General features: G+C 40.7%; 1 protein-coding gene across 2 annotated transcripts; it reads left to right on the top strand.

Annotated features, from left to right (window-relative positions):
• Positions 1-1161: 1161 nt before the first annotated feature.
• Positions 1162-23635, top strand: mertka (c-mer proto-oncogene tyrosine kinase a). Of its 2 annotated transcripts, none has more exons than XM_023822597.2 (19): positions 1162-1497; positions 4065-4374; positions 4862-4962; positions 5905-6069; positions 10080-10166; positions 10290-10405; positions 10667-10850; positions 11440-11585; positions 16262-16397; positions 17585-17735; positions 18478-18566; positions 18880-18975; positions 19125-19205; positions 19374-19466; positions 19604-19722; positions 19913-20022; positions 21071-21230; positions 21516-21652; positions 22013-23635. In XM_023822597.2, the coding sequence occupies exons 1-19, from the start codon at positions 1422-1424 to the stop codon at positions 22443-22445; spliced, it is 2790 nt and encodes a 929-aa protein (XP_023678365.2). In that variant the 5' UTR covers positions 1162-1421; the 3' UTR covers positions 22446-23635. The 2 variants fall into 2 exon arrangements, with proteins under 2 accessions (XP_023678365.2, XP_023678366.2); XM_023822598.2 differs by lacking the exon at positions 1162-1497 and adding an exon at positions 3694-3949.
• The last annotated feature ends 3265 nt before the right edge of the window (positions 23636-26900 follow it).

The following is a 26900-nucleotide window of genomic DNA, read 5'->3' as shown; positions in this document are numbered from 1 at the left end:
TTTTTCAGGTCCTGTTCCCTCGTCCCGTCCGTCGCCTCCTCCCTGGCGCGCCCGGTGTGCGCGCCTTTGGGGGGGGGTTATGTCACGCCCCGCTCCGTCCGCTCCCGATGTGTGCCACGCCCACCTCATTACCTTCTGTTTCGCCCTAATTGTTCCCACCTGTAGCTCGTTCTGTTACCTAGTCTTGTGTATTTAGTCCGAGTCTCAGTCTGTATTCCCGAGATCTGTCATCGTTGTATGGTCCGTCGTTGTCTGCACCTGTCCTTTTACCTATAATAAACCCTGCACTGGACCTTTTGGCTTCATTCGCCTGCTTCCGTGCTCGCGTTCCATCCCGAAGCTGACAACATGTACATGTGACTACTGTCAATTAGAGGCCAATAATTACTCCTAATTCCTGTAAGCCTGGGCAGAATTTGTAATATTGCAGTTTATCTATGTATAGCAAGTTCTTAATTGCTAAACAACTGCGACAAATGAATGTAGATCAGGAGTCACCAACCTTTTTGAAACTCAGAGCTACTTCACTGGTACTGAGCGATACGAAGGCCGGTTACCAGTTTGACACACTCTTCTTAAATCATGTATAATAAACATGTTTTGAATACTTTTTTTCAGATATTGTCATTTTCAAATCTGTATTAATGCAAATGTTATTAAAGAAGAATAGCAACCGGATAAAATTAAATTTTAGACGCTTCTCAATGGTGAGTTGTGCTATTTTTAGAACAGGTCCGCGGGGCGACTCACGTGGTCCTTGGGGGCATCCTGGTGCCCGCGGGCACCATGTTGGTGACCCCTGATGTAGACATTCATTAAAGGTAGCGTGTAAGTTACGTGTAATATAGGAGGCAATTATGTTTTTAAAAAAAAAACTACACACAGGTGTTCCACCATTGACCACAAGGGGAACACCTCCACACACTATAGGCAAACTCACTTTAGTCTGGTTAGTCTAGCACATGGAGACCTTCGAATATTTTAAGGGACATTTTACCAGGCACGTTCAAACGCTATTTTCTATCATTTGCAATGGTCGTGCCTGGGAAAACGTCCCCACATCTCAAAAGGTCCCGACCCTGATAGAAAAACACACTCATCCACTCACTTATTCACACTCTCAGTCAGTAAGACCCTCCTACCAAAATGGCACTCTCAACGTGACGTCATTTTCGAAAGTTTATTTTTGTGAGAGGGGTTCAAATTCATTCATGAGGGGCTTTATAGTACAGAAAGAAAACAACTGATGCAACGGATCAAATAAAAGTACCAGTGTTTTCTATTGTATCAGACACAACTTTTGCGTTTTTTGTGAGAACAATAGTTCACATTCCTACGTTTTAAAGCCTCAAAAGGCATTTCGCGTGGTGCAGAAGAATTTGTTCTTTAAGGTGTAATTTCATCGAATCACAAGTGATAATATGCGTCGTTATATTTTCGGACGGATTATTTTCCATTTGACTTTTGGTTTACACATTTATGGATATGGGAGTTTTGGTAAGTTTGCCAATTTTGTGTATTTTATGTTTCAGCTCAAACTGGGTGGCCGTCGTAATAATGAATATGTTATGTAATTAGTATCAAGCGTGTATTAAAGACGTCTATTGGAAGTTATTTCGAAGTTTAATTTTTGGGAGGCTTAAGTTTTTATTTATTTGGAGTATTGCACGTTAGGGCAGTGTTGCTGTGATTTATACATATGTTATCAATAATATTTTACTCGAAATTTCCATTATAAGTGCTTTTAAACTTAATTTGTCAAACGTCATATTCTCTCCTTACCTCGAATTTTATGTTAAACCATACCAAAACTCGTAATTAAATATACATTATAATGAATTTGTAACCAAGTGGTATTTATTACCGTTGTTTCCAAATCTTTCTAAGCTTTAGTTCATTTTACTTACATTTCATGAAGGACTCCTGTTCTTTTTCACTTAGCTATAATGTTTATGCAAAGTACATGAATATACATAGTATATGCCTACACAATAAAAACTAAGGCAGGGAGAAGCATTGATACATTCCGTTGAAGTATACTTTTGTGTGACTTATGTGACAATGGAATTTTATTCTACTAAATTAACTGAAATTGACTGACGTTACTCTGTTTCGTAGTTCAGATGTAGCTGGCATGAGTAGCAGGCACTATGCATTGGGGTCGTGCGGATTAAATTAGAATATCGATTATTCGATCTTGAATGTTTTCATTTTGAGAATCGATTTTAGCGTTGAAATATCGATGATTAATGTTTTTTGTTTTTTTTTACTTAAATGTAGAAAATCAGTGGAATCGCTATCCCTGGGCCCTGTTGTTTTTTCTAAGAGCAGGACAAACTGATGTGAATGCAGGCATATAGAATACATGATGACATGCTGTAGTATTTATATATCGTATAAAGTTATTATATAGGATTTATACTATATAGTATTTATATTCTGTTTATTACTATTCATTTGCACTATGACCAACGAGTGTATGACTGCAGGCATCATATATCTGAAGCTCACAAAAGATATTTTGACAGACACCTTTACCATGGAAACAAGTAACCTGCTTATAAAATCACATCGGATGTCTTAATAGAACAATATCTGGGATGAATGAAAATAAGTTGAACAAATGTATGCGCTAATTTAATATCGATGGTCTTTCCTTGCGCAAAGATAATTGCAATCATCAAAATAAATATGTTAGATTATCAGCACCTGAAAAGCTGTTGAGATGTGAAACGCTCACTGTGACTGGCCCTTCCAGGACAATATGATTCCTCTGGTAACAAATTTCTGTGATGCAAATGGTACGAACTTCGCCTTTAGGCTGGCAAAGCCAGAATTTATTTTTCTGTGGCTTAGAATCCTTTAACTTTTCCGAAATATGTGTATGACCTTATTTCATTTGGAACCCCTCCCCTCCTATTACATATCGTTGGAAACACTGTCAGAGGCAAAGAGCTCCACTTATCAACACAAATGCATTTCCACATAGGCAGCTAAGGCCTGGCATTACATAAAATCTCTTTATTCCTGTGCTTTCCAGTGTTTATTTTAAAGCCAAAGATTTTTGCTGAAGTGCTGTTACCAAAGTTATTGTTATTTAGAGCAGCATAAGCACAGACATCGTCATTGGGGCTTAGCTGGAAGGCAGAAAGCAAACCTATGTTTATTTTTTAGGCCCACTGAACCTCCTCACTCCGCAGTTACAGTACCAGCTATAGCCTAAAGTCAGTTTCAGTACGATGAAATTTGCACACTCTACTTAGGAGATCAGCCCTTCTCTGACACTCTTGATTACATTTAGTGCCCTTCCCACATAACAAAAAGTTCACATTTTATGTGAACCCAGCGCTTGTTCTGTGTGTGAGCTTGTTTCGTGTGGATAATTGTCTCTGCATGCCCTTACAAATTGATTGCATATTCATAGAACTTCAAAGAAAAGTGTACAGTGTTGATTCCTTAAATCATTGTGACCAGAGTTTTGTCCGCTTTTATATATCGTTCCTCATTTGTTTCTTAAACTTTGTATCCTTTTACAACATGGCACCCTATAAAGCACCAGATACATACTGGTTGTTACCAGGGTTCGAATCACACAGTGGCTATTGGGGGGCTGCCTATATTCCGGTGTGCAACACGACTTCCCAAGTCACATGCACGCGCATACATGCAAGGTCAATAACAGCGAGGTCAATAACAGGGATACTGTGAAAAATATTCTACTATTACTATACTGCAGATAATTAATACCATTAGTAACACTTCATACAGGTACAATAACAGCAACGTAAGCATCATGCAAGATAGAGTAACACACAACATTGACATATTTATACAATGTTATTTCCAGAACCTTAATGTATATAAAATAAAATATAACCTATAAGACAAAAGTGGATAATTTCTTAGAGCTCCCCCTAGAGGCTTTCAAGGCAGCTCAAGTCCTGTACAGGTGAGCCGACCTCTGCTTAGCTCCCCTGTAATTCCAACCCCAGTTGTTACCTGATAAGAGTAGATCTGAATTTTGGCTCTAATGCAAATTGTAACCGAAGTCATTTTCACCGTAGCTCACTCTAAAGAAGTGGCTCAGTCACCCCCTGCCAATGGCTCCCTGGGCAATCCCCAGAGGTTACCGAACATGTCGCTGAGCCGAGAGGATATCCAGCAGTTGAACTTCAAGCCCACAGTGGGCCGCCTCCAGCTGTCAGAGGGAACGGAGATAAAGCTGAACTGCTCTATTGACATCCATGAAGTTTCCATGGATCCAAGCATCGTGTGGTGGAAGGATGGTGTGGAACTGACCGGCAGTGTGCAACCTGTGGTCAATGACCTTCACACTTTTGGCCAAAATGACGTCACACTGCTGTCTACTCTCAGGTACGTTGGGGTGTCTCACATACAATACAACCCCCATATATCCTTAGAAGCCATGTTTTCTGTAGTCAGTCAAGATGGTTTGCATTACTATAGGACAGGGATATTCAAATCACGGTCCTCGAGGTCCGAGCACTGCTGGTTTTCCAGCCTTCCTTTACCTGTCAGTCAGGTGTGAAGCCTCTGACCAATCAGAATCAGTAATTATTAAACTAACTACCTGGGAGAACTGAAAACAAGGCCTGGATTTGGAATCGAGGTTCAGATTTGAAGAACCCTGCTATAGGAATTGTATAGCTGCCATACAGAAATTAGAACTTCAAATGCTTGTGTATACCATACAATAATGAATGGCATAGAAGTTTAAATATGACAGAATTTGTGGGATCAGTGTGGCAAGTGGGCTGGAAATGTGTTGCAATTCTGTTCAACTGTGACTGCATTGTCTTCCATGCCCAACTAACCCCCCACCCCCCACCGTCCCTTAAAGCTTTAAAAGTGTCCTGCGGACTGATGCTGGCGTTTACATCTGCAAGCTGAACATCAGCGGCATGTTAATCGAGTCCCAGCCCATCATTATCCAGGTCGAAGGTTTGTGGATGTTAACTTGTGTACTGAAGGCAGCTTGCAGGGTTTCCCCAGAAGACATAATATCACTGAATATCTGAGTTAAAAATGATGTGCTAAGTGGAACTAAAGCAGGTGAAGTATACATGTGTTTTTTTTTTTTTTTAATCCGTATTCTGTGGAAGTTGGAAGGTATAAGCATTGCTTCTCAGCTGAGAATCTTGACGTGGGAAGTGCAAATTTTAAACCTGGCATTTGTAAAACACTGTGGAGAATTCTAGAAAATACTGGGAACAGATCTAATATATCAAAACAGAAGATGGCTGGCCTTTCAAAGGAAATATACTTTTCAGAGGTAATATTCAGAGGTGGAAATTCCAGGTCCAGAGAGTACAAGTCCAGACCAAGATTCTGTTTCAACCAATTAATTGAGTTTTTATAGCTGGTTGGTTAGAACTAAATCTTGGTCTGGATTTGTATTTCGTGCACCTGAACTTTCCACCTCTGGTAATATTACACCTGCGCTGAAACTACTATATACTGTGCCCTGAGCAACAATGGTTGTCCATCCCAGTATTGTCAAATTGTCATTTGAGAAGCTGCAACTTTATTCTGTATTCTTTTTTTTGTTGTTGAAAGTGATACACAACTTGCTACAGACTACGCTTCTAAGCAGTAAAAGTTACAGTTGGTTTAATGGTATTATTTTAAATCTGAATCAGTTCATCAGAATGCAAGTGAGGAATTTTAAGTTCAGTTAAATCCTAGCGTCAGCAAGCTCAGAATAACAAGGAAACATGCTCATGATCTTCGCAATGGTAGTCAGCGATGTCTTTTTTATATGCAAGAATTCAGAAAGAGTTCAGTCCTGTAGAATTTAGGATTTAAATGTTTGATTATATTCTTTGTCTTACGAGGGTATTTAGTAAATGGTTCCCCCATGCATGTGTGTGTGTGTGTTTGTAGGCCTGCCAATGTTTACACAGCAGCCGGAGGATATGAATGTGACGCGGGGAAACCCCTTCACCCTCTACTGTGAGGCGGTGGGCCCCCCGGACCCCGTTACCATTGTATGGCTAAAAAACTCTGTGAAAGGCCCTGACAGCACCAAGAACTCTATGACTGTGCCAGGTGAGAACCATCCTTTCTTACTCTGCCTCACACTGCAAGCTCATGGAAACAGTGTGTCAACTGACATATGTTCTTGCTTGAGTGTAATTCATTTGCAAGAAGCCCCACTGGAAATGTATCCAGTACTGCTTTGTCGGAGGTGTCAATCACACCATTCCAGTTACTGTGAAAGGATGCAGTATTATTTGTAGCTTGATGGAGTCCTGATGGGCTGAGGAGATAATTTGACAACCAGTGTTTACCGGGTCACTCATTTCACAAGAATTCTTTAAGCTGGGAATGGTTTCACAGATGCTAATGCTGCTTATTTGAAAAGCTACTTGCTATTTCCAAAGCGAGTAACCAGACACCAAGTGAGCACCGCGGTTTCCTCACACCCTCTGAGATTTTGTTTATCAGGCCGGCTTCCGCTCGGCCTGCTGTTACTGTGTTATTGTAAAAGGGGAGATTTCCCAGGCTGAACAACTAGTAGTTTTTATTCATGGCTAGACCTGCAGTCCCAAGCAAGACCCCGAGCCATGGAGGTGAGATTGTGTTGAATGGTCCTGAAGGTGTGTAAGTTTCTGTAAGTTTCATAAGCATGTATCCTCGGCCTATGAAGAATTTGTGTTGCGGTTGCTCAGCTTGGCCTTCACCATACTTTGCAGTAAATCGTTCTTGTCCTCGTTTATAAAACCCACACATGGGAGCTGCACTGCAGCTATTTGCTGAAATCTGTGCTTTGGCAAAGGTCTGCCAGTGGATTCGGAAGCACGGTGAATGGGGCGGGTAGGATTGTGAGTGGAGGGGCTTGTAGGACAAAGTGCCTATTCATGCGCTGGCTCACTGGGCTTTGCCCCTAGCAGCGTGAGAGACATGGGAATAGGCTGTTGGGGAGCTGATTAGGAACTGAGGCGTACAATGGGTACTGGCAGGTAAAAACTAAAAATTGGCCCAGGTTAGATTTCATAAGTCAGAATGTTTTATTTTTATTCCAAATGAAGACAAAAACAACTTTAAGCCATTATCTTCAATGGTCTTTCAGATATGGCTATTAGGCTACCCCCTGACCTGATGAGTGGGCTCCTCACTTTAATTTCCATGCCATTGAATCTCTTTACGACTCTCCAGAACTACTTTTTTTCAAGCTGATTGAAATCATACCATTTCAATGGATAATTTCAGTGCAGATTTTGAAAGAAACATTGACAAGACATAGGTTGGCAAAAGAGTAAGAATTATCCTTTATTTAAAATACTTAAAGGTGACATTTCTGGACAGTGAAATAAGTTGAATCTGAAGTGTTTTGGTACAGATTTTGCACTTCCCGCAGGTCCATACACTTAACCTAACTCTGCAATGAAGTATCTTGAATTTCCTACCTGCACAGGCCATTTCAGGAACTATTAAATGTCATGGTGGCATTGAAATCAAGACAGTTACTTTTTCTGTAAGAATTTCCATGGAGATGGGGAGGTCCGGTGTCTGAACTCATTTCCTCCTGCTACTTTCTATGCCATGGTTACATAGATGAACTTTTGCCAGTTCCACTTACAAACCAGTGTCACTCTTTGATTTGAAGGCAAAGATGTGTAAAAGGAAACTATAGCAAAGGACATTTATATATATATTCTTAGACTGAAATAGAGGCAAAATTTGAATTTAAGATAGTTAATAGAATATTGACAGCATCGTCATGGATTCCCTTTGAATGCATTAGTTTTATAACAAGTTATGCAAGGAATTTTGCGAGTGGTATGATAGTACACATATTCCACATATTCCTATTAGTTATATATATTCTGCAAAAAGCACCCTGATGTACTTTTGTGAAGATGCCACATTAGTGTTGGGTCCATGCCTACTTCTGGCACACACACAGAGCAGTACGATAGCAGATGAGATGAAAAGCATTATTTTAAATCTAAATGTGCTGCCATTTAATGTTTTACAGTGGTTCCCAACAAAATCCGTCCAATATTCAGTGGATTTGTTTACTAGTGGATTTTGCCGGCGCTGGAACGCTATCAAACCCAATAATTACAAGCCACCAGAACCAATGCTCGCATTTTTTTCCCAGCCAAGTAACTGAACATTTAAACCTCAGCCTAAGTAATTGAGCAGTTTCTGTTCCCCTCTTTGCTGTGACCCTCCCAAACCAGCTCATTTTTCATTATTACAATTCAGACATTTAAATTCTTCATTTTGATGTTTTATATATTATTTATACTACATTTCCCTACCGCAGTAAAACAGGAAGTGAGAAAATCCAGGAGTATAACATTGTATTTTTGAGGCTCCAGCTAAAACTAATGAAAAATAGTTTGTCAGAGAATCAGGTCCTGTCTGTTTATTTTATAGTGTGACTGCTGTGCGGTCAAGCATTACAGCCTTTTGAAGGGATGAAGTATTTGCTCGGCACCAAAATGTGCTATGCTTTGTGACCACATTGCGACAGAGTGACGGTTTGCAGTCTTGGGACGGAAAGTTCCTTTTCCCCTCTGCATTTAAAAAACATCACATGAATAGTTTTGCAAACGGAGTCAGACTTACTTTTTGCTGATTATTCAGATGTCACACTGCGGCCGCTAGCAGGGACACCGTGGGGGGGCAAGGAGTTGGGAAGATTCCAAGGGCCCTTGAGTGACGGGCCCTAAATAATGAATAACGTGGAGCGTAATTGGATTTGTCTGGGTTGGGAGCCCAATATGATAGACTTTCATGGGGTCCAACATCTCTAGCGCCTCCCCTAGCCAGTACTTATATTTTAGTTTAACAGAGTGTTTCTCAATCTAGTCCTTGTGGACCAGATGACAGTCCACATTTTTGCTCCCTCTCAACACACCTGAACCAAACAATCAAGAACGGCAAACACATGTTGGGTGCTAGGAGGAAGCAAAAATGGGGGCTGTCGGGGCACCCAGTGACTTGGTTGACAAACACTGGTTTAACATAACACAAAAAATAGAAATTGAAAGTGGAAAAATCCCCATGATGAACTTTGTATTTGTATCTGTTTACATCTCAGTAATTTGACATTTTTGTTCCTCACTAGACCCCAGCTCTCTGCCGTAGAGCCTCAATAAACCCATTGATTAACACAGAAAATCACATTGTTTAATTTCATTGGCTCAGTAAGGATGCGTGGGACCAGTGGTGGGCAGGGATGCAGTCGAGTTGGCGGAGTGATTGATGATAACCCAAAATCAAACAGAACAAGCATCAGCTTTTAGTCAACTCCAGAGAAATGTAAATGTGATGCCTTTTTCCCTGGACCTGGCCTGGAAATAAAACTGGCATATTAAACAAAAGGGGCACTGTTTTGTGACAGTTTTGTGACATTATCTTGCTTTCCGTGGAGAGGCAATATGAAGGCACTTGCTCATTCTTTGGAATCTTTGGCCTTAAGTGTATTTGTGAACACGTGTTGCATTATTCCTGAACTGAAGTGAACTTTTAAACTGTTTGTTAGACGGCCGTAAGCGGTGCTGCATTACTCAGCATGCTGGCTGTTGCAAAAGCAGAGCTGCTATTTTCAAGAACATAATGTCCTGTATCAGCAGTGTTGCTCTTTCTTTGTGTCTCTGCTCAGTTTTACTTCTTTGTCCCAGCATCTTGCCGATGAATAGGATGGTGGGACCATCTCGTTAGTCCAGTTGATCCTCATTAGGTCATCAAGTTGTTTGCTATTTTAAAGATCACTGTGGGGGACGGGGACCTGTGAAACAGGGTTCAGAACCTGTCATATACTGTCGGAGCATGAGCGTTGTCCTGTAACATTGCTGTGCCCCACGGTAAAAAGATTAGGCTGACAGTGTGCAAGTCGAAACCCTTCGGAAAAGAAGAGTATTCCCGGCTTTTCAGAGTCAGTAGTGCTGCTATAGAATAGTTACAGAATATGTTTTAAGGGATCATTATTAAATGCATGGTTATTTTAATGACACTGAATTTGAGGTTATTTTCAGGTATTTGCATTTTGGTTTAAGTGTGAGTTAGTGTATCAGATACGCGGTGTTATGTTTCTCCTCCAGGTGTGAACAAACACACCCGGTTCAGCTGTGAGGCCCGCAACCCGAAGGGAGTCACTACCTCCAGAGAAGCACAGGTCAACGTCAAAGGTAGAGTGAAGAGTACGTGTAGAAGGGAGCGTTTGTGAAATGTGGCCACTCTGCCATCTGTGGTAGCTCACTCTGAAGGTGTGTGCTGAGGTTCATTGGTCATGTGTGTGGCTGACTTTGTAGAGCTTCCAGCTCCAGTTTCTGAAGTGACTGCGGAGTCTCGGGCTTCCAACAACATCTTGCTAAGATGGACACCAGGGCATGATGGGTACTCCCCGCTCCGCAAGTGCCACATTATGGTAAGTTTGTTTTTAACTCTAAAATCAAAGGAAAAACACATAAAGACATTAGATAGAGAGATACTGACTGACTTACTGACTTCTTTCCTGACTTGCTGACTTATTGACTTGCTTACTGACTTGACTGACTTTCGTACTTCATTCCTCCCCTCAGGGAAATTCAGGTGTCCACTTACACTTTGTGCCAAAATTTGTAAATTTCTCTTCATTGTCATGCAATAGTACTAAATGCTACACATTTGTATATGAATTCTGCTCCAGGTGAGACGGATCACGCCTGGAAACGGGGAAACTGTACAGAATATTACCGTCTCAGTGCCACCTTTCCAGGGGGATATTCCTGGCCTGCAGGCCCTGACCTCGTACAACGTGAGCATATACTGCAGCAACGAAATCGGCCAATCGCCATCCAGGCCCTGGGTCGTATATAACACCACAGAGGGAGGTAGGCACACCAGAGACACAGAGCAGTTCTGGGTACTGTTGTATATTGACCTCTAATGTTAGAACCCTCAGCCAGAGCGGGAAAAAAATAACAAAGTCCACTAAAATTACCAAGACATCAGACAACTGAACATACTCTTTATATGAAGAGTGTAGATCTGTTTTGATCTCACATTTGTATGATGCGTAGTTGTGGGGAGTCCTGTAATTTTATGTCACATTTCCTGTTCTTCTAAGCAGGAAACCAGCCTCATGCTGGAATTATGCATTGCAAATAGGTGGGGCTCACTTAAGCTTCCTCTCTCTATTTCTGGAAGCACCAGTGTGGTCTATCAGACACTGATATGATTTCCAGTCATGCCAGGCTGTTACAGTTCTGTTGTAAGGTTGAAAATTTACCCCCTCTGGTGTGAAAGTGAAATAAAGAATCTGTGTTTCTGTAAAATGTACTTTGTGCATCCTGAGAGGAGGAACTTGTGTCACAAAGTTCAGTGTTGGGCCAGAAGTGAACTGAAAATGAAATTGTCGTAAACTTTTTGTTTTTCCTCCTTTGAGAAACTTAAAAGAAATATCCACCCATCTTTTTCCAGTGCCAACAGCACCTCCCACCAAGCTTTCAGTTCAGCTGAATGAGACCTTGCTGGTTATCCAATGGGAAGCCCCCTCCCCAGACCGAGTGAATGGCATCCTGCGAGGTTACGATATCATCATCGCCCAGGGAGAGCAGGTCAATAAGGTAAGGCCAGGTTCACTGTCAAGTGTGGTGCATCTTAGGTCATCAAACGTGGCCCAGAGGTACAGCTGTTTCTATCCAATATCCTAATTGCACTGCACTGCAAGCACTTTTCTGCATGTTTACACCTTGACTCTACTCATCCTGCAAGTGATTTTCTGGCCCATCCCAAAAAAGCAGGTTTTCAAAAGAAAAAAAAATCCCACAATGCCCTTTAACAGGTGTAATCTTTGTTAAGATACATTTGCTCAAGCCTGTACCTGCACGTTTTTCTCATTCCTCAAAGGTGTATGCAAATGCACATCAGAGCATGTGAGTGGAGCGGGCGGGTTTTGGTCAGAGCGCGGAACGGTTTTTTAATTAAGGCTGGAGCGGTCGCGCCGATACCGCTCACAGTATGACTCTGAAGGGTGCCCAAATCTACCCAGAATTCATCTGTGCAATTATCAAGACTGTTACACAAATTGGCTGAGATGGAATTCGCAAAGTATTTCACAAAGGAAATTGATAGGTCATACAAGTGTACTATTCTTATCAAACGTATACAGATGACAGTAATGTAGAGCAAGATCAACAATGTGGTGAAACTGTTTCAGTGAGTAAAGATTCACTTTGGAATCTAAAAAGACACTTTTCTCAGAAACATGAGTGTGCTACGCGAACATGCGGAGGCCAGAGCAAAACGTGAATTTTATATGGTTGTACAGTGTAGCATATCACATCTATAAAGTAAATAAAAGTATAAAAGCGTATAAAGTAAATATTGGTAATCAAATAAATTAGTTTTATTCAAAGCAGCTAGGTCTAATAGGATTTTTTTAAATTCATGTAACGCTGTTGATCAGTGAAATTTAATTTATAGAGAGAGAGAGACGCAGCAGCAGCATCAACAGAAAAAAATTGAGTAATTTAAAATGTGGATGCTTATCCTGTAAATTCTTTATGCTATTAAGCCGACTGATTCCTTTATTTTTAGGCCTATTTTTGTGTGGAATGCCATTGCCAAACCTGTCCGTTGTTGCCCATATGTTGTTTAAAAATAAATATTTTCTGTTCTGAGTGACAATATTGCCGTTGCTCATATTTCTTTATGATATAAGGCTTCGGTTTAAGGTGACATTTGTTAGGCATGCAGATTATTTGTCCCTCTTTTAAATTGGAGCGAGCGTGGAGCGATTTGACTGGAGCGGGAGGAGATTTTAGTGGAGCGGCAGTGTTGAGAGGAGCGGTGTTGAGCGGAGCGGCTTAGTGCGAATTAGAGCGGAGGAGCGGGCAGAGCCAACAGCCTCGTGAGCGAGGAGCGGAAATTCTCACTGCTCCACTCCGCTCACATGCTCTGATGCACATGCACAGATGTGACAAATATTTCTGGTGTTTGACTTGTTATGTATTTTCCCTCCATTTGATTTTGAGAGATTCTTTTTCAAAATCTTGTGATTTACAATCTGTAGCCTGAGCTTAAGTTTGCGTTTGACATTGTTTCGACAGCAAAAGCTTCTCCATTGAATAACAGCTCTCAGTTTTTCAACACCAAGGTTGCTAGATGCAGATTAAGGAATTATTGAGGATGTTTTCTGCTCAGATTGTTCCTGACTTGAGCCGTTTTCACTAAGTAAACACTCAACGACCATCATCAGAATTGACCTTCTGAATTGTTTCCAGTTCTGAGAGTCTCCTATAGAGTAATTTGTGTTGATTTCTTTTCTTCAGTCAGTTAAGTACAGTGTGTTTAGGGTGATATATTTTCCTATTTTGAGTCAAAGCTACTTGTGTTTGTTACAGAATAGAAAACACACCAATTTGTTTTGTTTCACTGTCCTGTTTGTTTGTTCAAGAAACTAAATGTTGTTCAGGCAATGCCACCTGCTTCATGTATTCGTCCAAACAAAGAGACTTTTTAGGGGAAGTGACTGCACATATTTGATTTCCATCGCCCTTTTCCTCTTTTTCTGAGTCATGGATGAAATGACTGTAAAACAATACAATGGATATTATGAATGTGCACAGATTAACTGGGTGCCATAACAATGATTCACACATTTTGACAGCTATAAAATGTGTGCTTCGCAATTTTACCTGTATTACTCAGTTGTATTTTTAAACACTATAGATTTATGCATCATAGTAAAAGACACAGAACTTTACATCTGGGCTCTAGATTGCTGTTAGAAAAAATTTACTTTTTTGTTTATCATTGGCAATCTGTTCTGTTACAAATATTATACTACACTTTATTTTGGTGATCGATCTGATATTTTGTCGAGTGGGAACAGCACTTATGAAACTGGTTTCATTTACAAATGTGCTGATGGACACTGGAGAAATAAGGATGTCCTCTGTAAGAAGCATGTGAAAGCTTGTGGGAACATTTAGTGAAAATTAGATCGTGGGAGAATGTACATTTACCTAAAGACAGTGAACAGACACATGCATACATATGTGTACAATCGCATGTTACCGTTTGCTGCCTTTGTGGGGATGTCCCATTTACAGACACTCCTCACTTAATGAACGAGTTCCGTTCCTACGACTAGGTCGTTAAGCAAATTGGTCAATAAGCAAGGAGCCGCCTGTTACCGATATTTCAAACATACTATACTGGTGGTGGGTTTGTGTCAACCATCTTTAGATATTGTTTTGATGTCACCATTACTATCATTTTGTATAGAGCCTCTCCTCCGGGTTACAATGGGGTTACGTTCCGACAAACTTATTGTAAAGTGAAAATATCGTAAGGTGAAAATGCATTTTAATACAGTATACCTAACCTAACAAACATCATAGCCTAGCCTACCCTAAAAACATGCTTAGAACACTTACATTACAAAATAATAAAAATAATAAAGCCTAATTTATATTTTTAAAAAGTGTTTAATATCTCATGTAATTTATTGAATAATGTACTGAAAGTGAGAAACATTTACTCATCGTAAAGTCGAAATATCGTAACACAGACCATCGTAACCCGGGGAGCGTCGGTATTTATGAATGATATGAAATGAGATGTTTGACGTGGAGACGCTGCGCTGCCATTTCCACAACCAGAGTTCTTGTACAGCATTCTGGCCGTTCGGAGAGCTGGTCGTTAAAGGGGTCGGTCGTTAACTGAAGAGTGTCTTTATTCTTATTTTAATGTTAATGACGGCAAAGCCCCTTGCAAAAATGTCTTTGATGCTTCTGGTCTCCATGTATCTAACCAAGTTTTGTCCAGCTCAGTCTTTTTCAATCCGGTCCTCGTGGACCCCGCAGACAGTCCACGTTTTTGCTCCCTTCCAGGTCCTGGGAGGGAGCAAAAATGTTGACCTGTCTGGCAGGGAGCTGGGAAGGAGCAAAAACATGGACCGTCTGGAGGTACCTAAGAACCAGCTTGAGAAGCACTGGTCTAACTCATCACTGTATTGTTCCACCCACACTAAATTACACACCTTTTGTGTTTACAATCATGCTTGCACCTCACTTGTACCACACACACTGTATTATACATTTTCTTGGTATTTATTTTTTTCAAGCGTTGTTGTGTTGGGAGTTATTTTAATCCTGCTGAACCACAAAAATCCTCCCTTGGATCAATACATTTCTTTCTTTCATATTTCAGTTTTTTTAAATGGAGAGAGGAGAGAGATAGATCACTGGTATTTATCAGAGAATATTTATTCTATACAAAAAATGCTGAAAGCTGTTTCTTGCGTGCGTGTGCACACACACACTGTATCGAGAAATTGGGACGAGCCCTGCTGTGAAAGCTTGGATATAGCCTATAGAACGCTGTTTACTGGAAGGTGCTTTGGTTCCTATAAGTTGGTGTGTTTGTCACAGGCTATGTCTGCATGGAGAGAAAGCCTCAATGGACAGACGTTGTGCAACAGGGGCCCTTCCAAACACACATGTAACCTCTCCCTAACCATCTTAGTGTGCCACCCCCTTCCTGTTTTTCTTGTGTCGTAAATCAGTGTTTAGAAATCTCTTCCTTTCATCTAGCCTTTTTTAGAGTTTTTGCAGTGTGCCTAAGAATCCATTATTGACATTAATTTAATTGCACTGTACATTATTGGGTAGAGGGCAGTCTGTCAGCTCTGCAGGTCGAACCGTGAATGCAGACCTCCAGTGCTGGGGGTGCAGTTCTTGCCTGGAGTCCAAATATGAGCTGGTTGTGTTGAATAGCTTTTCTTCACTCACAGAAGTGTTGCCACCTTAAGTCTTGTTTTGTTGCCTCGATCTCCAGAGAACTTTAAATTCGTAACAATGTGGTTAAACTGCTCTGACTTTTATTACTCGTGTACTGCCTCTAGGGTTTAGACCTGTAAACCCTGGAGATTAGGAAACCTTTTGTTTTTCTTAACATAATAATTCTCAATTTTTCCTAATCGATAAAGTATTATTAAATAATCGCAACTATGAATTTGTAGTTTGTTTAAAAAATGACCATGTAAAATGTTGTAGGAGTTTAAAGTCAAATATATTGGGGCTCTGCAAATACCCTGTTAATTTGTAAAATGTTTACTATGTACTGCCCAGTCATTTCCATTGTGCGATGAGCATATCATTGAGTCATGTCAGTTTTAGACGTTCTTTTAGGCCATGAATTTTTAAATGTTGTAGGTATTATTAACCTCACCTCAGAAATCGAGATGGAGGATTTGTATTGAACTCCTTATTTGGTTTATCTTCATTTATTCTAGATCCATAGTTCCATAAATATGGTCTACGTCCCAGTTAAGGTGTTCAACACCACATATCGTGTCCAGGTGGCAGCCTCCACAAACGCAGGGACTGGAGAATTCAGTGAATCTGTGTTCCACTTTGTACCAGATTCAGGTGCGTGTGGCCTACAGTTGTACAATTCATTGTATGTTTACTGAAAAGGGTTAAATGCATTTTTGACTTGGAGAGTAATTGGTTAAAATGATTAAATCAATACCTCCAACTTAGTTTTTTGTGTAAATTGCTTATGGAAATCCTGACATTATCTGATAACTTGCCTCTTACCCACCCAATTTCATGTATTCTACCCAAATTGAGCCAAAAGATATCATCTTAGCTCTAGTATGGGGTATTCCACCCGTTTGCCTGGCATTTCCTTTGGTCTGTATTGAAGTTGTTTACTTGACTCACTTCTGTTTGTTATTACTGTGATTCAGCATCTGTAATGTCATATTCAAGTAGGTCAAATAGGTTGTGGCACATTTTAAATAAATTCCTAGAAACTTCAGTTCTTGAACACCACATCCCCCAGCCGTTTGGTATTTAGACTATTTCTGCCATAATTTGAGAGACATACTGGTGCAGAGTTGGCAGCAATGCGGACACTGTTCTGTTGTGGTAAAGAGAGAGCTGAGCCTGAAGGCAAAGCTTTCAATTTACCAGTCGATCTATGTTCCTACCCTCACCTACGGTCACAAGCTTTGGGTAGTGACTGGAGGAATGAGATTGCGGATACAAGTGGCAGAAATAAGTTTCCTCTGTAGGGTGTTTGGGCTCAGCCTTAAAGATCGAGTGAGGAGCTCAGACATTCGGGAGGGGCTCCAAGTAGAGCCGCTGCCTCTCCACATCAAAAAGAGTGGTTCAGGCATCTATCTAGACACTTCCCTGGGGAGGTGTGTCAGGCATGTCCAACTGGGAGGAGACCCTGGGGCAGGCCCAGGACACGCTGGAGAGCTTATGTCTCTCAGCTGGCCTGGGACCTCCTTGGTATTCTCCCGGTGGAGCTGGAGGAGGTGGCAGGCTGGCTTAGACTGCTGCCCCCACAACCCAACCGCAGATAAGCGGAAGATGATTGGTTGACTGACAGACGGACAATTTACACTGCAGTGCTCCACCATTTAGGTTTATCCTTTTACCCATGATGCATCTCTGTGATGCTAAAGCAAGAAAAACTGAGGATGCCATTTTATGGCTGTTCCCTCAGTCCCCTGCATGCTGATTAAAAACAACACGCAATGCCCTGCCTCAAAACATGTATGGTGTTGTGTAAATGTGGTGGATCTCCCACGCTTCTGCTCCAGACAGACCCCTGTCTCCATCCTCGAGTCCTAAGACGCGGGACTCGGACTCTGTGTACGTCGTGCTGGGAGTGGTGTGTGGCGTCTGCCTGCTGCTGCTGCTCCTGTGGGCGGCCGTGTGTGTGCGCAGCAGAGTCCTGGAGACCCGCTTTCAGTGAGTGTCACCTTTCCAATCATGTGCTTTATCCCAGTGATATTTCCTGCCTTTTTTCCTTAGTCAAACACTTGTTGGGATATAGGCTATTTGCACCTGACTAAGCTAAAGCAAATATATCAGGGAAGAAGGGAAATATCCTTTGTTTTCCACAATCATTAGGAATTAAGAATTTTACTAGTGATATTCACTATATATCTATGATTAGGATAAATCAAAATGCTGCCCAAAAATTGCAAAACATCACGTTCTTTGTTGCATGCATCCTGTCACATGTCTTTAAGAGTCTAAATTCCACATTTGTCTCAAAAACTTTGAACACTTCCTCAATATGACCTCTTGCTGCCCGTCACAGGGGCCGGAATGACTCTGGATGTGTGCGCGCTAGTAATAAGGGTGTTTACAGCACATCACTTTTGGTCTCACCTGCAGTTGCGTCGTATTACAGTGGGAGTGAAGAAAAGCACTTAGTCACCCGCTGTTCCTCTCTCCTATTTTCTGGGAGTCATTCAGGAAACACGACACAGGCCTACAGTTCAGGAAGTTGATAGTTTTGCTTGGCATGCTGTTCTAACACTCCAACCATTTCCTGCTCACAGTGGGAATAAAAATGAACAGTATTTCCTGCTTTCTTTTTGCATGATTTTAAATGTTTAACAGAATGGCCGGTAATGTGGTGCTGCGAATCTTTATTATCATGATATTTCTCCCTGTCATATGGTTTCACTGCCTCCCTCTGCAGGCAAGTATTTGGAAGTAGAGAGGAAGTTCAACCTGTCATCTATTACAAAGCTCAGCGGACATACAACCGATCTGCCGTTGAAAATACCCGTACGTACACAATGTTATTTTATACCTCAGCACTACATGTATGTATATGTTTACGGTAAAACATTTATAGAAAAATAGCATTATATGTCTTATTTTACTTTGGCCTTGAAACTCATATATCTATAGTTGGGGGTTTGATTTCTGTTCACTCTGTTCTTGTGGGTTTTCAGCAGCAGTACAAAGAAATCTGACCCAGTTAACTGGTTCTCTGTTATCTGTTAGCTATCATGTAAAAATAAAATTTGATTTCTTAAATGAATCACAAACTTTGATGCAGCATCTTAATTCTTCAACCATCATTTTGGTTTTACAGTTGCAAGTCTGGGAATCAGTGAAGAACTTCAGGCCAAACTACAGGATATGATAATTATGAGATCGTTGCTTTCCATTGGGAAGGTCCTGGGAGAAGGTAAGACGCTACCTTCTTGGGGCAGCTCACAGTGACCTAATGTGTATTTTTTGAAAGTTCAGCTGGAAGTTGGGCAGTGTAATTGAGCTTTTTTTGTCCCTGTCATCTCTATGGCCACCCCAAATTTGTTCCTTCGTTTTGGTTTGCAGGGGAGTTTGGCTCAGTGATGGAGGGTCAACTGAAGCTACAAGATGGAACATCTGAGAAGGTTGCAGTGAAGACCATGAAAAGTTAGCAGTTTTCTTCTTTTCAACAAATGTTTCAACAATATTCCTTAAATGATCCTTGTAGTTTCTACACAGCGAAAAGCAACCTGGCTAGTTTGGTTATTAATTATTCAAACCTGTACCTTATTACCTTATTTGTTTAGAGATGACATCCTGTGTTACCTTTTTCAGTGGATAGCTTCTCTCAGAGGGAGATAGAGGAGTTTCTGAATGAAGCTGCTTGCATGAAGGATTTTCACCATCCAAACGTCATCAGACTCCTTGGTAGGTGCTTCAGTCAAAAAAAGATAAATGTACGAAACCTGTCTTACTGTAGCAAGTGAATAGTGACAGTAATGTGCTTATTTCCCGGTTGATTTGACCTCCTTCATTGTGGGCCGCATTTGCTCTGTCCTGTACAGGTGTGTGTTTAGAGGTGGGGTCTGTCTGCTTCCCCAAGCCCCTGGTCATCCTTCCATTCATGAAGTATGGTGACCTCCACAGCTACCTGCTGCGCTCACGACTCGAGGACAGTCCACAGGTACCGTGTCATTTCCCGTCAGTCGTGGCTGCCATAGTTTGCCAGGTGATATCCTGGCTTACAATATGCGGCAAACTGGATTTGAGTGCCTCTTAATGGAAGTTACTTTGGTAATTTGTCACCAGATTAAACAAGTGTGCATGTCACCAGACTGTTTAAAAAAATTATGCAAAAATGTCTGTCCCTCCAGTATCTGCCAACACAGATGCTTCTTAAATTCATGATTGACGTTGCTATGGGCATGGAATACCTCAGCAGCAAGAACTTCCTGCACAGGGATCTGGCTGCTCGCAACTGCATGTGGGTCCACCGTAATGCTTCAAGTGTTTGTTTTGATTCTGTTTTGCCAAGTTGACATGAACCGTGGTTATGTTGATCTTCGGTCTAATAAGAGGCATTTCCTAAAATTTAAGGATCGCTACTTTAAGCCAAACCATAATCTCTGCTTCCTGAAACACATTAGTAGTCAGCATTCCTGCTGATTCTGCTGCTGCCTGCTCTCAATTATGGTTCTGCATCTGTTCTTTAGTTCCAGCTTATTTTAGTTTTGTCCTGTAAAATAGGGGTTCCTAACCACACTTAATTTTCAAAAATGAACTATTAAATTTTTCATGACACCCCCCTCCCCAGCTGTTTTACAAGTCTGTGAAATTCTAGTACAACATAAACCAGTCCGTGAAAATCAGAAGTTTGGGAGTCCCTACTCTAAAACATTTGGGTTCTGTATACTAATTTTTAAGGATCAAAGAATAGGAATAAATATACAGTAATTAAAAAAAAAACCCATAAAGATCTGGAAAAATTTGAGGTCGCAACAAAGTTTTCAGTTTCACTCATTTATCAAGTTCCCATCAGGTTACCATTCTTTCTGAAAGTCACTTGAGGTCATCCTCCGAAGTATGAGGCACTGCTGAATAAGCTGACAGTCGTCTCGGGCATTAGAGAGTCGCTTATGCTCTTTACCTGGCTGGTTATTTGCCGTTCCCAGTGTCTCCTGCTTCACCTTGTTCTTGTGTACTGCTGTCTTACAAACTTTGAGTCTGGAGCAGTCTACCTTGCAGTGTACTCTTCTGCCAGCAGGACCAAGATTAAACCAGGACTTAAATATGCAGATTTTTAAAAAAATATATAGATTTGTCTCAATTTTTTCCAGAGCTGTATGTTACTAAATTTAGTAGTTTATATTTAATCATCATGAATTCCTGTTTGCAATAAATCTGGAACAATCAACAAACCATATATGGTAAAGCTCATCTTATCTGGCACACTGAGGTTTTTTCATTTAAGTAATCACTTCGACTTCTGAATGATTGACTGCAGTTGACTGAAAGGGCTTCTGCTGTTTCAGGCTACGTGATGATATGACCGTGTGTGTAGCGGATTTTGGCTTATCTAAGAAGATCTACAGTGGGGATTATTACAGACAAGGCAGGATTGCCAAGATGCCTGTGAAATGGATTGCAGTGGAGAGCCTTGCAGACAGAGTCTTCACTGTCAAGAGTGATGTGGTAGGACCACAATATAAGCTCTGTATATATCTGATGTATGTAGGGATGCAGTAAACTTAAATATCCCTAATTGCTTATTTTGCTGAAATTTACTTAACATGGATACCAAAAACTGAAATGTAATGACTAGCAGCCTGCGTTTAAAGATCTCTGAAATGTAACTGGATAAAGGTTGACACCTACAAAGTAAAACTGTTATTCAATATCCTCATTAGTGTATTTTATTTTGTGAATACATGTGAAGAAGTAACAACAACAATAGCGTAATGTCCTTCTGCTTCTCAGTGGGCTTTTGGGGTGACCATGTGGGAAATTGCAACAAGAGGCATGACTCCATACCCTGGAGTTCAGAACCATGAGATTTATGATTACCTGGTGGAAGGCCACCGGCTGAAGCAGCCTGCAGACTGCCTGGATGACCTGTGAGTGTTTGTTCCCAAGTCAGGGGCGGGTGGGCTGCAGGAGGGACTTTTAAGTGATGCTGAACTCACCCTTGTTCTCCCCCAAACCATAATAGACTGATTCCTTGTCCAACCCCCAGTGTCTCAGTTTGAGCCAAAGTGATTCTCACACGAACATTTCTCTTGCTCTCCTCCTGTTTTCCCACCTTTCTCTTGTGCTAGTGTTGGGCACTGCCTGCAAATCCTTTTCTGAGAGCTATGTATTACAGAAACCAAATGTGTTGTTTAGGACTATTGTGCCTTTGCTGTCATTTGTTTGAGCTGGCTTAGTCTGAAAAACAAAGCACACGTGACGACAACATCTTTGTGTTGTTTTTCTAGGTATGACATCATGTTCAGCTGCTGGAGGACTGACCCATCAGACCGGCCGGACTTCACCGAAGTGCGGGCTCGCCTGGAAGAGCTGGCAGAGAAGCTTCCTGGAGCAGCTAACAAGGAGGACATCATCTACATGAATACCAGCCAACCAGAGGAGGATCCACCTGAGGAGGGAGATGTTCCCCTATGCCAGCCCCTGTTCAGCTCCTCCCCCTCCTGCAGCAACCCTACCTCTGACTCTACCCTTGTTTCTGTAGATGTGCATAATTGTGCAGAGGATGATGACGACCGCTATGTCGTCGTCATGTGTTCATCAGGTGACCATGTGTCGGCAAATGACAGCAGTATGGGCATGCCCCTTCTCCCCAGTCATAATGTCAATTCTGTAAATGGTGGTCTGGCGGGGCAGACGTCAGGGGCTGATAACATCCTCTAAAAGTCCATTCCTGCTTTGTAACGATAGAGGGGGGTGATAAAATACTCACCTTTCGGTCTTCTGGGTTGTGTGAGGACTGCTAGAGGTGTTAAAGCTCATAAGTGGTCACTGCCTCCGAAAGTTGGTTCAGGATGAAGAATATAAACAATGTGGTCATGATGATACATATTTCCTTTGTGGGGAGACAATGTTGAGCAATTACTACCGTATACACATGACCCATCACTGCAACAGTGATTTGCTGTATAAATAGAGGAAGCTGTGAATGAGATGTGACGTATTTGAAAAAGAACTGAGGAATGAATGCCAGTATTTGCAGCTTTTACAAAAGTAAAAAAAAAAAAAGGCAAAATGGAAACCTTGAAGATTAAAGAACTGAAGACTTTGAATTAATATGAAAATGGATGTATATCTATAATAATCACTATAGTTTTTTATATTAGCCAATGAATCAATCTAGATGTGGTTGTACAGTTTAAATACTTGGTATTTTTCCCAGTCAGTATAACAGACAATTGTCTAAGACTTGCTCTGGGCAGGACAGCAAACAGAGCTGGGGGAATGGGAGGAACAAGGACTTTAATTGGGTAGGTGAGTAGTGCCAGTATGTAAAGGGAGCTGGGCCACAAGAGGGGGGGGGGTGTCACTATTCTCTTATGCCCTGATTCTTACCTCACAATGTATAGAAAGGTGCCAAGTGCAATATGTCATGCTTAAGCTAAACCTGGTGAACATTGGGCAAAGAATGTATTATAAATAATGATCCTGGGATTTTGTGCAATGTTTAAATATTTAGCATGTATACAATTTTTTTGGAAGACATCTGAAGTGACATAGAACAAATGTAATTTGTAGTTTTACCTGTAGAGTTATAAATTACATCCCTTTTGAAGACTGTCATAGTGTTTATTAGCTGAGCACCAGTGAGCTTTTTGCTTATTTTTAGAATGCTATTGCAAAAAAATACCATAACTATTCCCATGTTTGAATGTCTATAAGCTATCAATCCAATTGCAATTCAGAAGAATATAACTTTTTCATCTGTTTTTTACTTGATAATCACGAATCATATATATATTTTAAATATTCTTCAAAATTTGACTTCGTGCCATAATTGGGCAGCTATCAACAGTATTGTTCTGTAAAGTACCTTTTAGCAAAAGTATTTCGCTTTAAAATTCTAAAAACAATCCCTGTGTCTCCACATGTGCTTATTGACTGGATTCCATTTTCTTTAAGGTAACCTAGCAATTAATTTTGTCTGGATTCATTACAAAACGTGTCTATTATAAGCCGTTTAGATCTGTTGAGGGTGACAGTGTAGACTGTTCCATTACTCTAGAACCAGTTAGGTTGGTACAGTCTCCAAACTGCACTGTGTCAGAGGAGATCTGTCAGGAGCACTATTGGAGCAGTACACAAAGGCATTCATTATGACACAGGTGCCACCCATTATTATGCCTCATTACGGCAACATCTTCAAACAGTACAAAAACACATTGGTTTAACCTTTGCATTACCAAAAGGTACACTTAAAATACTAGTAACAGGTTTATATATCTTCAATAGGAACATGAAATAAGATGGAAGCAGAATTAAGTTATCAGACGTAATAGCATTAAAAAAGTGTGTGTATGTGTGTGTGTATATATATATATATATATATATATATTTATTTATTTATTTATTAGGGGTGTAACAATACATCAATTTGTATCGATATATCGATTCAACGGCAAATGATCCGATGCATCGATGTGACCGCATAAATATCGGTACATGCGTTTTTATTTTCTAGTCTGTTCCAGTATTGTTTTCATGATCCACTCCGTCGTATACATGGTCTACACCAGGGGTGCCCAATACGTCGATCGCGATCTACTGGTCGATCGCAAAGGTAGTGTGGGTAGATCATTTGGCATGAAAAATAGAGGATGGATGACGCGTTCAACCGCGCCAGCTGCTGCAAGCTACCGAGTCGCCTAGTTAGCCTCCAATTAATTTCTACTAAACTTAAGAAAGGGTATAAAAATGAATGGGGGAGCTGGACCAAGTAGGAAGCCTCTAGCACAGGAGAGGGTCATACGAGCAGTCATGACAGTTATGGACATACTTTTTGTTACACTTTTGTATTTGTCTGGAGAAGACTTGATTCAAAATAAAAATTATTCACCATGTTAATCTACATCCATCCAAAGTTTTTATTTTTACCTTATTGCACTTTATTTTGCTTGATTTATGGGACATACTTCACTACACTAGATTTTGTTTACAGTTCCCAATAAAATATGATAAAATGCTAATTATATTTGCCTTTTTTAATCCATTGAAATGTAAAGGATTGTGTGAAATTTCATCATTTCGACTACTATCCCCAGTATCGAACTGAATCGTATCGTATCGCATCGCATCATATCGTGGGAATTTCTGAGGTATCAAAAAAAATCGAACCGTTGGCTTAAGGAATCGATACTGTATCGTATCGCGAGAAAGCTGTGATTTACACCCCTAGGTAACAAAGTGCACTCTATTTTAAGCCACTGAATACTTTTGACCACTGTTTCTCAGCGATCTAGAAACATGTGGCAGCACTGTAACATTTAATACCACACAATTCAGAAATGTTAATCGTACACATTATTTTAACCCAAATCCGAAGAAACCACTGTTAAAATATATACAGTATAACCCCCTACACAAAATATAATCATCTGAAATGCCATACAGTAACAGATGTGACTTCCCTGTATCAGATAAGGCCAATTCATACTTCTTGGTGTAACGTTACAGTCTGCGCACAAGGTGAGTGACGTAAACTTAGTCATCAGGGGTGTCTGTGTGGACAATCCCCACATAGCCCAGATTTTGGATCTAGTGGACTTCTCGGTCGTTAACTGCGCACGTGCAAGGAAACTGACTAGGCGTTTCTAGTCGGTTGCAGGTAGATAAACGGATTAAGTTGTACTTATGGATGCATCTGATAAGCAGCTGCGCAAGGAGGTGCGGAGGTACCCACATACAGCCGTGGAAAAAATTGAGGCCACAGCACAATTTTTTTGTTGTACTCATTTCTCAATTAATGAGTGTGTGTCTGTGAGTGATATGTAATTTTTTTGTAAACTGCAGCCTGGTTCTTCCCTGCTTCTTACTGATGAAGGACTTCTTCCTTGCTTTATGGGACTTCAGTCCTGCTTCTAGGAGCCTGATATGAAACATTCTAGCAGTGCACGTTACACCTGCACTTAATGTTTCCCATTCCTTTTGATGATCACTTGATGTCATCCTACAATACATGAGAAATTGTCGGATAAGCAAACAATCTCTGGCATTAGAAAGTCACTTCTGCCCTTTACCTGGCTGGTTTCTGGTTGTTACCAGTGTGTCCTGCTTCACCTTATTCTTGATTACTGAATCTGAGTCTGAGAAATTTTGAACCTGGAAGCAACCTGCTGCTCAGCATAACCTTCTACAAGCAAAACCACAATTAAACCAGGATGAAGAATGCAGATTTGTTAAAATATATAGAGTGGTCTCAATTTTTTCTGCGGCTGTATATATTTATTTGGGGAAAAATGAAGAGACAACAGCAAAATTTCTCAATTTATGGGTATGCGCCTGCATAAAATGCAAATTTTTTTTTTTTTTGCAAACTCCAGCCTGGCTCTCCTCAGCTTCTCATTGATAAAGGGCTTCCTCCATGTTTTATGGGTCTTCAGTCCTGCCTCTAAGAGTGTTATGAATTGGCCTAGCAGTGCATTTTATACTACTTAACGTTTTCCATTCTTTTTGAAGGTCACTTGAGGTCACCCTCTGATTAATGAGGCACTATTGAATAAGTTGAAGGTCATCTCTGGCATTAGATAGTTGCTCCTGTCCTCTGCCTGGCCGGTTTTTGGTTATTGGCAGTGTCTCTTGCATCATTGCATATACATTGCACTTTATTGTTTCTGTCCATTGGTACACAACATTCAACTTTTGTTATTGTTCATATGTCATATTAACGTCCAGACAATATACCTCTATATATGGTATTTTGGCGGTATGTTCAAAAGCAGCGCTATTCCAGCATTTTGAAATTTTGGTAATGAAATTTGCAACGTGTAGGTGGGGTGGCCAATTTTGTCACCAAAATTTCAAAATACTGCAGTATGCCGAACTGCCATAAGACTGCGGTTCAAGCCCAGTAACAACTTTTAAACTCTTCATAGACGTTAACCAATTTCACTACGCTGCTTATATTTGTGTTTGTTGTAACATGACTGCCCTCTGCTGGTGTGAGGGAATATCATTGCTATACACAAGCGCTCTCCACGACCGTCCATGTGCCCAAAAAACAGCGCAGCTGTAGAGATTAATTTTGAAAACAATTTTACTTACTTGTCACAACACTCAACAGTGCTATCCTATACAAAACACATAAATTTGTGTAAGCCATAAACTTTGTAATTACCTTGG

The sequence above is a fragment of the Paramormyrops kingsleyae genome, chromosome 3, assembly GCF_048594095.1.
Source record: "Paramormyrops kingsleyae isolate MSU_618 chromosome 3, PKINGS_0.4, whole genome shotgun sequence".
Lineage (NCBI taxonomy): Eukaryota > Metazoa > Chordata > Actinopteri > Osteoglossiformes > Mormyridae > Paramormyrops > Paramormyrops kingsleyae.
Note: the sequence above shows the minus strand (reverse complement) of the source record. Positions and strands in the feature narration are given on the sequence as shown.